Here is a 15,989-nt window from a genome sequence, read left to right as displayed (position 1 = left end):
TTTTTTTTTTTTTTTACTGTTAAGTTGTTTAAGTTCCTTCTATATTCTGGATATTAATCCTTCGTCAGATGCATAGTTTGCAAATATTTTCTCCCACTATGTACCTTGTCTTTTTGTTCTGTTAATTGTTTCTTTTGCTTACAGAAAGTTTTTAGTTTGATATGATCCTATTTGTTTATATTTCTTTTTGTTGCCTGTGCTTTGGGGGTCATATTCATAAAGTCTTTGCTCAGTCGTATTTCCTAAAGTGTTTCCCCTATGTTTTCTTTTAGTAGTTTTATAGTTTCAGGTCTTATATTTAAGTCTAGTCCATTTTGAGTTGATTTTGCTATATGGCCAGAGGTATTGGTCTAGTTTCATCTTCCACATATGGTAGTCCAGTTTTTCCAGCACCATTTATCGAAGAGGCAGTCTTTTCCCCAATGTATGTTCTTGGTGCCTTTGTCAAAGATGAGTTGGCTGTAAGTATGTGGGTTGATCTCTGGGTTCTCTATTCTGTTCCACTGGACCAAGTGTCTGTTTTTATGCCAGTACCATGCTGTTTTGGTTATAAATCTTTGTACTATAATTTGAAGTTGGGTAGTGTGATGCCTCTGGCTTTATTTTTTCTGTGTGTTGTTCGGGATTGCTTTGGCTATTTGGGGTCTTTTGTTGTTCCATATGAATGCCAGGATTGTTTTTTCTGTTTCTGTGAAGAATGTCATTGGTATTTTGATGGGAATTACATTGAATCTGTAGATCACTTTGGATAGTATGGACATTTTCACAATGTTCATTCTTCCAATCCAACAGCATAGAGTGTCTTTCCATTATTTTGTGGCATCTTTAATTTCATTCAGCAGTGATCTCATTGTAGAAGTCTTTCACCTTCTCGATTAAATTGATTCCTAGGTATTTTATTTTTTTGGTGACTATTGTAAATGGAGAAGCTTTCTTGATTTCTTTTTCTGCTAGTTCGTTGTTGGTGTATAGAAACTACTGATTTTTGCGTGTTGATTTTGTATCCTGCAACTTTACTGAAATTTTTTATCAACTCTAAGAGGTTTTTTGGTAGGGTCTTTAGGTTTTTCTATATATAGGATAATGTCATCTGCAAACAGGGACAGTTTGACTTCATCTTTTCTAATCTGGATGTCCTTTATTTCTTTCTCTTGCCTGATTGCTCTGGCTAGTGCTTCCAATACTATGTTAAATAGGAGTGGTAAGAGTAGACATCCTTGTCTTGTTTCTGTTCTTAATGGAAAAACTTTCAGCTTTTCCCTATTCAGGATGATATTGGCAGTAGGTTTTTCATATATGGCTTTTATTGTGTTGAGATACTTCCCTTCTATACTTAATTTGTCAAGAGTCTTTATCATGAAGTGATGTTGAATTTTGTCAAGTAATTTTTCTGCATCTATTGTGATAATCATATGGTTTTTGTCCTTCATTGTGTGGTATATCACATTTGTTGACTTGTGTGTGTTGAACCATCCTTGCATCCCTGGGATGAATCCCACTTGATCATGGTGTATTAATTTTTTTGATGTGTTGCTGTATTCTATTTGCTAATATGTTATTGAGGATTTTTGCATCTATGTTCACCAAAAATGCTGGCCTGTAGTATTCTTTTGTTGTTGTATCTTTGTCTGGTTTTAGTATCAGGGTGATGCCGGCCATTTGGCAGTATTTAAATAGAAATTAATTAAAAATTAATAAAAATTAATAAATTAAAGTGTTCTGGAGTTATATGGGTCTCGCTGGCCTGTAGTATTCTTTTGTTGTTGTATCTTTGTCTGGTTTTAGTATCAGGGTGATGCCAGCCATTTGGCAGTATTTAAATAGAAATTAATTAAAAATTAATAAAAATTAATAAATTAAAGTGTTCTGGAGTTATATGGGTCTCTTTTCTGTGACCCAGTAAGTTGATAACAAGAAAATGGAACAGCCATATATTAGTTTGGCCACTATAACAAACTACCATAGACTGGGTGGCTGATAAACAACAGAAATTAATTTTTTACAGTTCTGGAAACTGGAAATCCAAGATCAGGGTGCCAGCATTGTCAGGTTCTGGTGAGGACTCTCTTATGGCTTGCAGACTGCTGACTTTTCCTTGTATCCTTACATCTTGGAAAGAGAGAATGACAGCAGGCTTATGACCTAAGCACCTCCCAAAGGCCTCATTTCCTAATACCATCACACTGGGGGACAGGATTTCAACATATGAAGTGGGGGATGGGAGGCACAAACATTCAGTCCATGACAATCCACATCTGAAATTTTTCTTTCAAAACTCATTGTTGGGAAAGGCTAATATGTAAATTATCGAGTCACTCTTCTCCCTTGGGCTGACAGGAGGCTTAGGGCCAGTGTAAACTATATGGATCCTCCCAATCTTCTTCTTGGCGCTTCTATTTCCTCTATCCCTAGGTCTTATTTCTATTTTATCACTTGTTTTATGTTTTCTTGCCTAAGCTTCCTTAATCTTCTATAAATTGAGGCAAAGTCTCTCTTAAATACATATTTATGTATATTCAAGTTTTTATTCTTTTTTAAAGAAATTACGTTTCAGTCATGAAGTCATCATAATATCTTTCATGCAAACTATAAGCTCGTCAAGATCAATACCCTTTGTTATGAATAGTGGCAAAGAACTAGGAAAACTGAAGGGGAAAAAAGTAAATATTTATCGCTCATATATTATTTAGAGAGCATGATAGTATTAACTAAGGAAAGAAAAAGTAAGTGTGCAGGTGAGTGGAACATTATGTCCATGTACTAGCCTCCATTTACCACTAATTAACGGGTGACTTTGAGCAAATCACTTAATCTCTATAGGCCTCATTTATCAAATGAAAAGAGTCAGACCAGATGATTTCTAGGGTCCCATCCAGTTCTAAAAAAATATCTTCTTTTTAAGTAAGTCTCTGGGAGCTTATGTTCCAACCACTTGTAGAAGTGGTCTTAGTCAGATGGTGCGTGTCAATAATTACCAGGAAAAGTAGGTAAGGTTTTTGTTCCTGTTTTAAAAGGTGTTCAAACTGGATTCAAACAGTAAAGGAGACCCTCTATTAATCCTGGGACGGAGTATGCAACCGGGCAGTGACCAGAATCACTTCTGTCAACCCACTGATGTAGCTGTGGATCCAGGCACTGGCGCCATCTATATATCAGATGGTTACTGCAACAGTCGGATTATGCAGTTTTCACCAAGTGGAAAGTTCATCACACAGTGGGGAGAAGGTACCCAATAAGACTCTTGATTTCTAATGGTGATTCTTAGCCAGTATCACTAGGAACAAGAGATTGGCCACCCCTCACATTCTTTAAGATGTAATTGTCCCATGCAGTGAAGAAAACAGGGCCACTGTATGCATCCAGTTGGCTTAGTCATATATACACACACAAAATACACACACACACACACACACACACACACATCTTATATGGGAAAAAGAATGCTTCCACCAAAAAAACTTTGTCAAAATAGAGAGAAAATCTTCAATGTGTTTGTGGGTAAGAGATATTATGGAACACATTTATAAACTGCTTTATCTTATCTTTCCCCTGGTTACAGGTATTTAATGATTTATTGTCATGAATTTGGAAAATTTACACAACTGTAGAGTCAGACTTCAGGTGATTTTATAAACTGTATATCTGAGGCTTTTCTTTGTTCTGTAGAGTCTTCAGGGAGCAATCCTAAACCAGGCCAATTCAGTGTTCCTCACAGCTTGGCCCTTATGCCTCATTTAGACCAATTGTGTGTGGCAGACAGAGAAAATGGTCGGATCCAGTGTTTTAAAACTGACACCAAAGAATTTGTGAGAGAGATTAAGCATGAATCATTTGGAAGAAATATATTTGCAATTTCATATATACCAGGTATTTTATCTTAATTTTTTGTGTTTTGTCATACTCTGTACTCTATCCTTAAAAATTGTCTTAACTTTATGTGCTCTTTCTGTAGTTATATTTGCAATTTCATATATACCAGGTATTTTATCTTAATTTTTTGTGTTTTGTCATACTCTATACTCTATCCTTAAAAATTGTCTTAACTTTATGTGCTCTTTCTGTAGTTTTTTTTTTTATTAAGGAGTTGAAGATGAATTATATATCAGATCTTAGAGTATCTTTAAACAGTTACTACGTCGTAAATCATTTTCAATTAAATGCCACTGTTCCTTGTACAGAAAAGTGAAGAACTGAAAGGATTTAACAACTGTTCATAATGGGTTAAAAAATGTTCCCAAACATTACTTTTCATTTTTCCTTAATTATGATCATCTGCTCTAGTGATTAAATTAACCGATGTTATATCTTCACTCATCAACAGATGGTATGTTTCTCATAAAATCAGTATTCAAAATACTTCTGTTTCACATTTTTTAAAAAAGTGGTGGCCAATTTTTTTAAAAAACAAATATGTAAAATAAGTGAGTTTTATGTCCAAATACCAGGAGAAATAACCAATAAAATCTTGATTTTTTATTTTTTTGTCTTTTTTCGTGTCCGGCGTGTTGCTCCCGCACCTCGCTCAGCCAGTGAGCGGCCGGTCTGTATGTGGGATCCGAACCCTCGGCGGGAGCGCCGCCACACTTCCCAAGTGGTGCACTGTAGCAGTGCGCCACTGGGCCGGCCCGAACCCTCGGCGGGAGTGCCGCCGCGCTTCCCAAGTGGTGCACTGTAGCAGTGCGCCACTGGGCCGACCCAAAATCTTGATTTTTTTTCTCATGTTCAAACAGTATATTTTTTTGACTTCAAGAAAATCTGAAAAATTACCCAAACTTATACACATAATTCATATTACAAAGTAACCTAGCATAAGATTTCTTTAAATAATGAATACTGAATAACTGAAAATATATTTAGTTTCTAAAATTTATATACAATTTTTGCAATATATTTTTTAATTTTATTTTTAATTGACATAAGCTTCTATTTTTATGGGGTACAATGTGATATTTTGATATATGTTTACAATGTGGAATGGCAAAATTAGGCTAATTAACAAATCTGTCACCTCACTTACCTATCATTTTTTTGTGGTGAAAACATTTAAAATATACTCTTCTAGCAATTTAAAAGTATATAGTGCATTATTATTCATTATAGTCTATTACAGACCCTAATGGAATGAAACTAGAAATCAATAACAGGAGGAATTTTTAAAAATTCACAATTAAAGAGTTCAATATATTTTATTAAATATATCAATACCTGTATTAAAGTAGCACTGACTATATATATATATATATTATCACTATAATATTTATGTTTCTTAAATATCTTATATTGAAGTTGAATATGTCTACTGTCTTCCCAAGCAGCACCCAGTATTTTTAGGACATGGAATAAAGGAACTTAGGTGACTGAATAGGGAGCAATTTTGGCTTCCCTGAGGAATAAGTAATAAATTCTCATAAATGTCAATGAAAGAGAAATTCTCAGGTTGCTTTTACCTCATATTTAATGAAAAATTTGTCAGGAGCATTCACTTAATAAAGAGGTGAGTGATCAAGTTCATAGTGGAAAAAGAATTCAAATATAACAAGAAAAATATCAGGAGAGAATATGAGAAGAAATCTAGTTAAAAAAAGAATCTAAGCAAAAGGCAGTTCTCTCTTAAAATATTGCACAATAGTAATTAATGTTTAAAGTGTTGATTTTTTTTGTAGTAAAAGTTTTAAAATTCTATAATCCTTAAAGAAAGATGAAAATATCTTCAACAGTGGTCTGCTGTTACATACATTTTAATTCTTTGAAAATACAATGTTCAATCATCTAAATTACTTATTTAACCAAAACATCACCATTTCCATTATTCTGGATAAACAGTACTATACTAAGAAATATAATTTTACTACAAGTGGTGTTCATGGAATTAATGTAAAAAGTGGTCTAATTTTTTTTCGATTAGGGTAAATATATATCTTTGATGATCTGAAATACAGATCTCACATTTTCAAATTGCAGTTGTTTAAAATCACATGATTATTCTACTTGTACCGTAACTTCACTTTCTTTCATATTTCTCTGGGATTTTCCATGTAGCTATGAAAAATATTCCATATTTTTTAAAAGGTCTGGTCATCCCAAAATTGTTGGCCTAAATAACCTGACTTTGCCCAGGACCTATTTAGGATGGCTGTGATATTTATATCTGTATCTCTGTGTATCTGTATATCAATATATATGTATTCCTAATTTCTACTGGCTTTCTAAGTAGAGCAGACATTCCAATTCCTGGTTTTCCTATTATATAAGAAGGCTAGTCCTCTAACCTGTTTGCCTCACATCTGGTTACTCAGGAGGAGATATTTGCTAAGTAAAATATTTTTCACTTTTGTTGCCAATTGTAGGGACCAGGTTGACCATACATTTATTGTTTATTTGTGTAATGTACATGCATATATTTGAAGTCTAATCTTATCCATATTTTAAAGAAATGTTAACTGGATATCTTGTTGCAGGCTTGCTCTTTGCAGTGAATGGAAAGCCTTACTATGGGAACCAACAACCTGTACAAGGATTTGTGATGAACTTTTCTAATGGGGAAATTATTGATGTCTTCAAGCCAGTGCGCAAGGTATTCATATACATTGTCTAGGTTTCAGTTTTCATGAAAATAAAACTAAAATACGAATCTTGGCATTGTCTTTGTACTTAAATAATTTTTAGGAATCTTTTAGGAGATGTGATAACTTTCTTAGCTAGGTTGATAGGAGTATCTAATTATGATGTTTTATTTAGAATAAATGTCCTTATGTGTTCCTAGAACAATTTCTTCAGATGCATATTAACACTGTGTATAGTTCTAAGGTTCTTAGTAGACATTGCATACAATGGCAGGTTTAAATTCACTGTAGTTAGAATACAAAAAAATAAATAAATAAGTCTTTTCCTGGTTTCGTCCAAGTAAAGAAGACACCACAACATGTTAAATGTACTTTTATAATTCTATTAGACCCAACAGAAATCTTTTTTGCTTCTTTTATTGCTATGACTGTACTGAGCAACAAGACTTGAAAATAGTACATCCTGGAATTTATTCAAGTTCTAAAGATTCGGTTTAGGTATAAGACTAAAGGCTGGTTTTGGCTTCACCAATGTTTTGCTATTGTTTACTCTAACAGTGCTTTTTACAAACAGTGACTATTGTTCAGTGTGCCCATATGTACCTTGTTTTGTTTTGTTTTCCCAATGTACCTTGTCTGCAGTATGACTGTCAGAGTGATTAGAATGTTCACATACATTGCATGAATTTGCTTGGGGTACATCAATTTTAGAAAATTCAGACTGCTAAATAACTCAAAAAAGGGTTATTTTTCAACACAAGTAAAGATTTATCAGATCAGAATGTAACTATCGTTAAGCTACTCAACAAAGCATATCTTGGTATTGTAATTCTTATATTATTAAGATACCAATTTTGCTAGATTAAAAAAAACTTTAAATGACCTCAGGATTTTAGAATTAGTCTGTTAGAATACTGACAGCTGGTCTGGGGGTTATCAAATTTTATTCTAGAGGCATGTATGAAATGCCTACAGTGTGTCAGGCATTATGAGATACTGAGGATACAATGGTAAACAGAACAGGACATAGCCTCTTCTTCAGCAGAGCTTTTAGAAATAGTTACAGGATCTGAATTGAACCACATGGAATCTGAACTACAGATTCCAGTACAAACTCTTCTGTTTATGTTCTTGTCATGAACAACTAATTCATTTTTCACAGAAATATTTCACCCGAAAAGAAATAAGCAATTAAATATCAAATCATAGTAGCCCTTCAGAAAGAAATTCATTGTATTCCTAATATATATTTTACTTCCATAGTGTTTTAGACACTTATTGATTATCCAGTCCTCGTTGTTGTGCCCCTTTGAGCTAACTTCCTCATATCTGTTGATGAAGAAAGTGAAAAGCTTAATTTTCTTTTTGTTCTTCACTTTGTATTAGTGGAGCCTTTGCCTTGCTCATTCTTTTAATGATAATGTACTGCGTCAACCAGGATTTTAACTTTTAATTCAAATATGGATCTAGAAATCAAAACTGAGTGCTAAGCAAGAGGCTAGACTCTAAATGAGCTTTACTCTCATAAAAGTATGAAGATCCCTGAATTAAAATTTCAGAAAGTATTGTGTGGAAACATCAGCATTCTTCAGACATTCAGCAATGAATACATCAGTGTGTGGGTCAATACAGCAAACTTGAAAAGAGTCTGACTCCAAGATGAAATTCGCTTTTCCTTTCAGTAAACAAGACTTGATATTACACCACAACATAGAAATGAATTCTGTAAACTAATACCAGTTTAGGAATCTTCAGAATTTTCATTTAATTAGATTTTCATTATGAAGATTGTTTGGATGAAGGAAATAATATGATGATGCATTGACTCCTGTATAAGAGATTCTTCTTTCACGTCAAAGGTCAAGTTTTACATAATGTGTCTGTGCCTGTGTTTGTGCATATTCATTACTTACCTCTTCATGTATTTCAGTTCTCCCTCTTCTACTGTCACACTTTAGAAATGTTTACATATGAATGTATGATCTCCATCTCTGTGTCTGTGCAGAGAAGCTGTGACAGTAGGATGGTAAAGAAGATGACTCTTTCAGTGCTGTATCCCTCAGAGATGTACAATCAATTATGTTTCAAAAATAAATAAATTAAATGGGGAAAAAAAGCTGTGAGGGCAAAATACACATAGCCACCCCCCACATGCTTCTTCTTATAACCAAAGGAAAGACTTGTGGTCCTTCATCATCTGCTTTCACACACACACCCTCAGACTGGCTTTTTTTGACTTAATTCTTTTGCAAAGCAGCTCATGTGGAAAAGGTTTTCCCTTCGGAATCTTAGCCTTAAAAAAAAAAGCACTCCGGATTTTCCTTTCCTTCCTTGAAGGGAATGATCCCCACCCCTCCATACCAAAATAAATAAATAAATAAATAAATAAATAAATAAATAAATAAATAAATAAATAAATAAATAAATAAATAAATAAATAAATAAATAAATAAATAAATAAATAAATAAATAAATAAATAAATAAATAAATAAATAAATAAATAAATAAATAAATAAATAAATAAATAAATAAATAAATAAATAAATAAATAAATAAATAAATAAATAAATAAATAAATAAATAAATAAATAAATAAATAAATAAATAAATAAATAAATAAATAAATAAATAAATAAATAAATAAATAAATAAATAAGTTAAATTACTTATCCAAAGTTATGTAGTGAGTAGCACATCTGGATCTCAAACTAGGTCTTTCTGACTCTAAAATGTGCTCAACCTTTTATTCTCTGAAGTACACACTGGTATGCCAAGGGCTATATTAAGCCACAACATAAACACAGTGCAATTTCTTAGAACTATTTTACTTAATGTTAAGTAGATTTAAATATTATTATCATGTTAAAACAAACATAGTTATTATATGGAGTAGAACACAAATTCCCTATGAATTTTTAAAGTGAAATACAAGACCTTGAGGACAGGCAGCCTGGTCTTCACTGTCAGATGCCCCAAGAAGATGCTGTCTATCATTCTTTTCTCTTGTAGATTTTATTTTGATAGGGGAACCTCAGGTAAAGAGTTTGGAAAGCCTGGATTAGAAGGTCTTTAAATCTGTTCAACTCTGAAACCGTAAAGCTTAATCCTAAAGGTTAACAACATAATTTTCTGTCTCAAACAACACAAAGCAGTAGAAAAGTTCATTGAAAAGTTTACAGTTGAGTGCCTCTGATTGCAACAGGAATAGGGGTCCTGAAGTCCCACCCATTAAGCCTGCCGGTGAATCCCTACAATGAATGGCCTCAAAGTACTGTATTTCAAACAGAACCCTTGACTCCATGGATCAGTCTGAGAACCAGTGATGGAGGTTTATTGTTACTGTAGCCTTGAACTTATGACATATTGCGTTTTACTTAAAGCAAAGTCCTTGACCAATGAATAGTTCACATACATCCCCCTCATAATTATTTCCCCATCATTATTAATATTTTTCCTATCAGAAGATTTGAAGTGCTTTACATCTATATGTCTTACAAATCAGTTTCCTAAGAACACATTGTGGCATAGAACAGGAACTACCAGTAATTTGCAAGTCTGTTGTCACCCATTAGCTGAACCCAAAATAAAGATGAATGTTTAATGACAGGCTCTGAGGTTTCAACAAGGCAACTTTTTGATTTCTGGCTTTCTGTCTTTACACATTTGTCACAGCTCATTTGATAGTGTGAAAGAATGAACCTCCTTGGCATCATTTTTCTTTTCAGTGTGACAAACTCAACAGTTTCTAAAGCACCATAGTATCTCCAGAGCGTATATTCTTCTGCTCCTAAAGTGAGCTAAGAACAGCAGTTTGCCTCATTAGTGCTCTTTGTACTCAGCACTCCAAGGGGGGCAGATGTTGGCTCATAAGCCCACAGTTTGGATAATGCTTCTGTTCATAATCACTAGTCATATTTTTGAGAACTGTGTATTCAGGAAGTCCTGCAGGTCTCAAAGGTGAAAAGAATTATCCATGTCCTACCAACTGGCGGACCTAGGGCACCTTTGGAGGCTTTGGGAGAAGAACGGAAATGTCAGCAGCACATTTTAAGGCTGCTCTTCCAGGAACTAGCTTGGTGACACCAAGAAAGTCACATAAAGTGCTCCCTGACTCCTATGTCCTCATAACTGAGATGACAGTGATTTGAAAGAAAGACATTAAAATGCAGAGAATCTGAAGTAAGTACAAAAGCACAGGAAGTAGCTGGAGGTCATACTCAGCTTGTTTCCTTTGTCAACTGGACTTCAAGAGTATAAAACCCCACTTTGTCATGTCTCCTTGCTTATATATCAGAAATAATCTAAATGCCCTGAATATTTGAAATGACTCCTCTGTCAATAATATACAAATAGTTTTCAAAGTAGCACATGATAGCTTGATGGGAATAATAACAAAAATTAATACCTTATTCTTTTGACTTGTATAGGTTAAAACAAGCAAATTTGATAGTCATTAAAAGGCAGAAGAAAGTTGAAGGCAAAAATAAATATAAATGACTAGGTAGATAATGCATCACCAAGTAAACAGCACTGTCAAAAGTAATCTACATGTATGTACATTTTTACTTTTTAAAAGACTTGAAGGTCAGTGGTGAGAATTCCTTGGCATTTCCTGTTGCTGAGAATTATGCCTAGCAAAGTCAGAACCCAGTGAATGAATGAATGATTCCTCTTGGCCTAGACTTGCTTTGATGGGAATTATTGCTGCTTTGGTTTGTGTGATATGCTTATTATTTCCTTGTGTGCTTTGCTTTGCTTTTCTGCCTTTTCATGAAGGATTCAAGTAAGGGCTCATCACCCTTGTGTGGCTTCTCATTTTTGTAGCACTTTGATATGCCTCACGATATCGTTGCATCTGAAGATGGGACTGTATACATTGGAGATGCTCACACCAACACTGTGTGGAAGTTCACCTTGACTGAAAGTATGGCTTTTACAGTATCATTGTCCACATTTTCCCTCAGTTGTATTGCTTAAAAATGTGTGAAACAAAAACATTTCCATTTCCATTTTCTTTTTACTGATGGGAGTGGAAATAAAGGTAGAAGGCAGTCCTTAAAAGACCTATTTGGTATCCATTTTGGAATTAAGTTGATTTTTAAAAAGCGGAGAGAAACATCTTTTTCTTTTTATTTATTTTTTCTTTTTTTGCCGACAGTATCCCCTTGTTTCCCAAGATACTCCACAGGAAATTCTTGACGCCTGAAGTAATGTCTGTTACATTAAAAGCCAATGTTAATTTCACCTTAGTTCCAGAAGGAGGAGATGGCTTTGGCAAAGCAGAGGGGTTGACTTGTTTCCATAAAGCATCACTCCCCACATGGCTCTTTAGCTTTCAGTAGCTGTTGAGCATCTAGGGATGCCAGCGTTGGTGTCAGACACATATTAACCCAAACAGGAAGCACTTTGCATTTCCCATTTAGGTTTTAGCTTTCCCAAAACACTGAATTGCTATATTTTCATGTATCTCAAAATTTTGTCTGGGGACATATTTTCTCTAACAGGATCCAGCCAGCTAATTTGAGTTTTCTAATAACAGTTTGGACATTATTTCTGTTTCTTAAAAAGTATACTAACCTAGCCCCTGATATCATGTTTTTAAAAAGCATAAGTTTTCTAAATTGATATGTACTGAATGCTTACTATGCCACAATTTCGATGTCCATAGATTCCTTTAAAATATGGCAGGGTCCACCAACAAAAGAATGTGGGGGTAAGAAAAAGAATTGAGAATGATATATTTGAGGTATCAGGAGCTGCAACAGGTAGTTTTAGATAGAGAACTAATAAGATATGTAAACCTGATGAAGAAAAATATCAACTATAACAAAGGAAAATATAAATTATAACAAAGAAAAAAAAACAAGTTATAACAAAGGAATGCAAAATCAGGAGTGCAAAAACTTTAATCCGATACTATACAGGTCTTGGAGCCCACTTAATCTGGTAAATAAATGCTGCCTTCAGAATTATCTTTTGAGTAACTTTTGCTGTTTTGTAATAAGGACCCAATTAGGGTTGAGTGCACAGAGGTGCCTGTGGACTATTCCACTCTAGCAGTAGCTTCACATTCCCCTCACAAGTGTGGCTTTCTCACCACCTGCATCCTCAGAGAGGATCCAGAAGGTGTGGGCAGATAGGAAAGCAAATAGGGATGGATAATCCACAAGTGCATGACTAAACTCAGGACTTTCAGAACATTTAAAAAATGCATAAATACTTTTAGTGATGGAAAAGACCTTAGAAATCCAGTCAGTATCTTCACTGTGCAGATAGGAATATGATTCTTGAGCTCATTAAGATTGTAGTTTAAGGCCCTTTATACCCCCCTAGTGGTTGATACTCAACTAACATGCATATCTGAGTCACCTGGGGAGGATTTTCAAATTACACACGGCCAGTCCCCACTTGAGATCTATAGAAAGAAAAGGAATGATAATATGTATATTTTGGAAAGTCTTCTCAAGTGGTTTTGACAACACCCCCTGATTGAGAAGCACTGCAGTATAGCATTCAACTTCAAAATAGAAAAGCCATCTGCATAGTCCAGAGTGCAGTGAATATGGAAAATAGTACCTCTGCAACAGAAAGAATGCCATTGGAAACTAAACAAGTGTCTCATGTATTTTCCTTCTAGTATTTAACTAGTCAAATCCATTTATGTCAGCTAGAAGACTGGTAATCCAACATGGCAGAACTGGTAGTCAGCCTAAGATGTTGTCCACATGAAAACAGAACTACTTTACATTTCAGAAATAACCCTATGACCTCCACAAGAAAAAGCTCATTCTAAATATGAAGTTCTTAGAAATATTATTTCAGCTTTCCTTAGGATATTTCATCCAGGATTCATGGACCTGGCACCTATTTAGTGGTTTGTATAAAATTCTTTTCTAATATGAGGTTACTTCAAAAAGTTCGTAAAAAAATAGAATTAAAAGTTAATGCAAATCTTTCATGAACTTTTTGAAGACCCTTCATATAACAATGCATTTATTGAACTAGGGAAATATTTTTTACTTTGTAAAATTAATATCAAAGTTAAGTTTTCAAATGTTCTTTTTGGGGATTCTGATTTTCTCTCCTTGCTGTGCTGTTACAGAAATGGAACATCGATCAGTTAAGAAGGCTGGCATTGAGGTTCAGGAAACCAAAGGTTGGTTACTTTCTTTTTTTGACTATGATATCAAAGGCTTTTCCAGTTGTATTCTTTTAAGGTTCTTGATTGCATCTTAAAAAATTATCCAGGCTAAAAATATAATCTGGTAAATTATCTGTGACTGCCTGCTATGTACTGAGCCTCTAAATCTGCATGTTGCCACTGCTTTTTCTGATAAACGAAGTAGGTATAATGAGCTCAAATCACTGATTTCAAGTGATGGGAAGTGATTGAGGATGTAAGAAATCTGTATAGCCAGTGAGCCAGAGACATTCAGAGAGGAAAAAATGTCAGTCACTTTTGGAAGCATGTTAACCTTCAAGTAAGCAGAAGAATACTGTTCAGCATACTTCAAAAGAAAGGTCTTTTCTTAATGGACTCTAATATATAAGAAAAATATCTTTGGTGAGTTAATGCTATAGTATGAAAAGATGAGCTGTTCCCTAAGCTCCTTAGTACCATTCAGCCCCCAATATTTACTGAGGGCCTTCTGGGTATAAGGCACTGTAGCAGGTCTCAGGGAAATGAAACTGACTGACTCATGAAACTTATATCCTGTAAGGAGAGAGGGAGAATATACATGCATACATACATACAGATATATACAGGTAAGTATATCATTGGCATGGATCAGGAACGGGAAAGTGGGATTTAACTATCGGTAAGCAACCACTGGGTTCATTTGGAATCCCTAGCATATTATTTTCCCCCTTTCCTAGAATCAGTTTATATTTGTACATTTTCTACTATCTATAGGATTTTGACATGTCATTTATAGTTAAGAACTCACCATGGGTTTCTCCCGAGGTGCTCCTAATGTTTAAGTAAGAAAGTGATATTAGATGCTTTATAATGATTCGCCTAGATATTCAAACGTAACCTTAGGCTTACTTGTTTTCCTTTCTCATGAAAGCAGGTGGAAAAGAGATGAAAAGAAGCAAGAACCAAGAGGGAGTTTAGGGATTTTATATAGGCAGATAAGAAAATATAGCCGGCTCAAGGTTGAAAGGGGTAAGATAATATTATAAAATAAATAAATAGCGATTGTTTGGCATTTGTAGAGATTCTACCCAGGTGACACTACTAAGTACCATTCATATCACACTCATTTACTCAAGACGTTTCCTGATCTCCTACTTTTCTGTCATTAATGATAGAATTATTGATAAGTTCTGTTTGTCCTGGAATAAAGATGTTGAGAAAGGTATTGTTGTTAATCAATAGCTGTCACTTATGGAGCACAAACAATGGGCTCTACAAAAATTATCAAGTTTAATCCTTACACCAACCATGTGATAGTTGCTATTATCCCCATTTTACATTTGAAGAAATTAGGGATTAAAATTACTACTAACGTGGTCAGGTTTTAAACCAGAGTTTGGTGCCAAAGCCTGTGCTCATGACCACTGTTACTGTACTGCTAAGGAGAGTTTGATACCACCAATTCATTCACTGGAAATTCTTCCTAGAACTGCAGGTTGGACATGGTTGTTAGTTTACTCTGAAACCTCTAGGATTTCAAAATGTTCTCAAACTATTTTTGTTTAAATAGATCCCACCGAAAAATTATAGATTGTCTTGGCTGCCCTGTTGAGAATAGCCTAACCATTACTGACCTCATCTTGGCTGGTAAATGAAGGATGAATAATGCTCTCCTGTAGGCCATTTCCTCCCTCCTCAGTGCACACTACCGAGTCCATTTGGTCAGAAAACTCCCAGTATTGTGGCTGAGCTCAGCAGTTCAAATACTAAATTTTATTGTGATGCCTTGTCTTGCTATTCCAGTTTTAATAGTTAGGAATACCCAAATGCAAATAAGTTACTCTATTTCTCTTTGAACGTCTTTGTGTGACTCATTTAATCTGTTTTTTTTATGATTATATTCTTATTTCAAAAAGAAATATAAATCATGCTGGATCTCTAGATCTTTTCTTTTATCAAAACCTTGAAGCTTAATTCAAATCACCCTTTACAAAAGAGAAAGAGAAACACCATCCCAGATTTAACAGCCCTGTAGATACATGTTAATTTTAAATCTCCAAATTCCAGTTGCCTTTAAGGACACTTATCCCTATTATGAATGATCACATAACTGATCATTAATAACATGGCTAGATCCAGTGTTCTAAGGGAGTTGCATGAATTAGAGAATTTGGGATGATAAAAAAAACTTAGGAAAGTGATTTAAATTTTCAAAGAATAAAACAAATATGCCAATATCCCACCGAAAGCATAGCCCTCACTCACACCCTACCCCACCCAGCCC

The 15,989-nt window shown here is 34.4% G+C and overlaps 1 protein-coding gene across 1 annotated transcript in view; it reads left to right on the top strand.

Moving 5' to 3' along the window:
* PAM (peptidylglycine alpha-amidating monooxygenase) overlaps positions 1–15,989 on the top strand; it is a gene marked incomplete at its 5' end in the record, with an annotated part of 51,440 nt that overhangs the window by 27,019 nt on the left and 8,432 nt on the right. Inside the window, 5 exons of the mRNA XM_008576449.1 lie at positions 3,015–3,225; positions 3,667–3,867; positions 6,459–6,574; positions 11,389–11,488; positions 13,667–13,720. Coding sequence (XP_008574671.1) covers positions 3,015–3,225; positions 3,667–3,867; positions 6,459–6,574; positions 11,389–11,488; positions 13,667–13,720 — 682 coding nt within the window. The remainder of the gene's footprint in view (positions 1–3,014; positions 3,226–3,666; positions 3,868–6,458; positions 6,575–11,388; positions 11,489–13,666; positions 13,721–15,989) is intronic.

The sequence above is a fragment of the Galeopterus variegatus genome, unplaced genomic scaffold, assembly GCF_000696425.1.
Source record: "Galeopterus variegatus unplaced genomic scaffold, G_variegatus-3.0.2 Scaffold1352, whole genome shotgun sequence".
In the NCBI taxonomy this organism is placed as follows: domain Eukaryota; kingdom Metazoa; phylum Chordata; class Mammalia; order Dermoptera; family Cynocephalidae; genus Galeopterus; species Galeopterus variegatus.
Note: the sequence above shows the minus strand (reverse complement) of the source record. Positions and strands in the feature narration are given on the sequence as shown.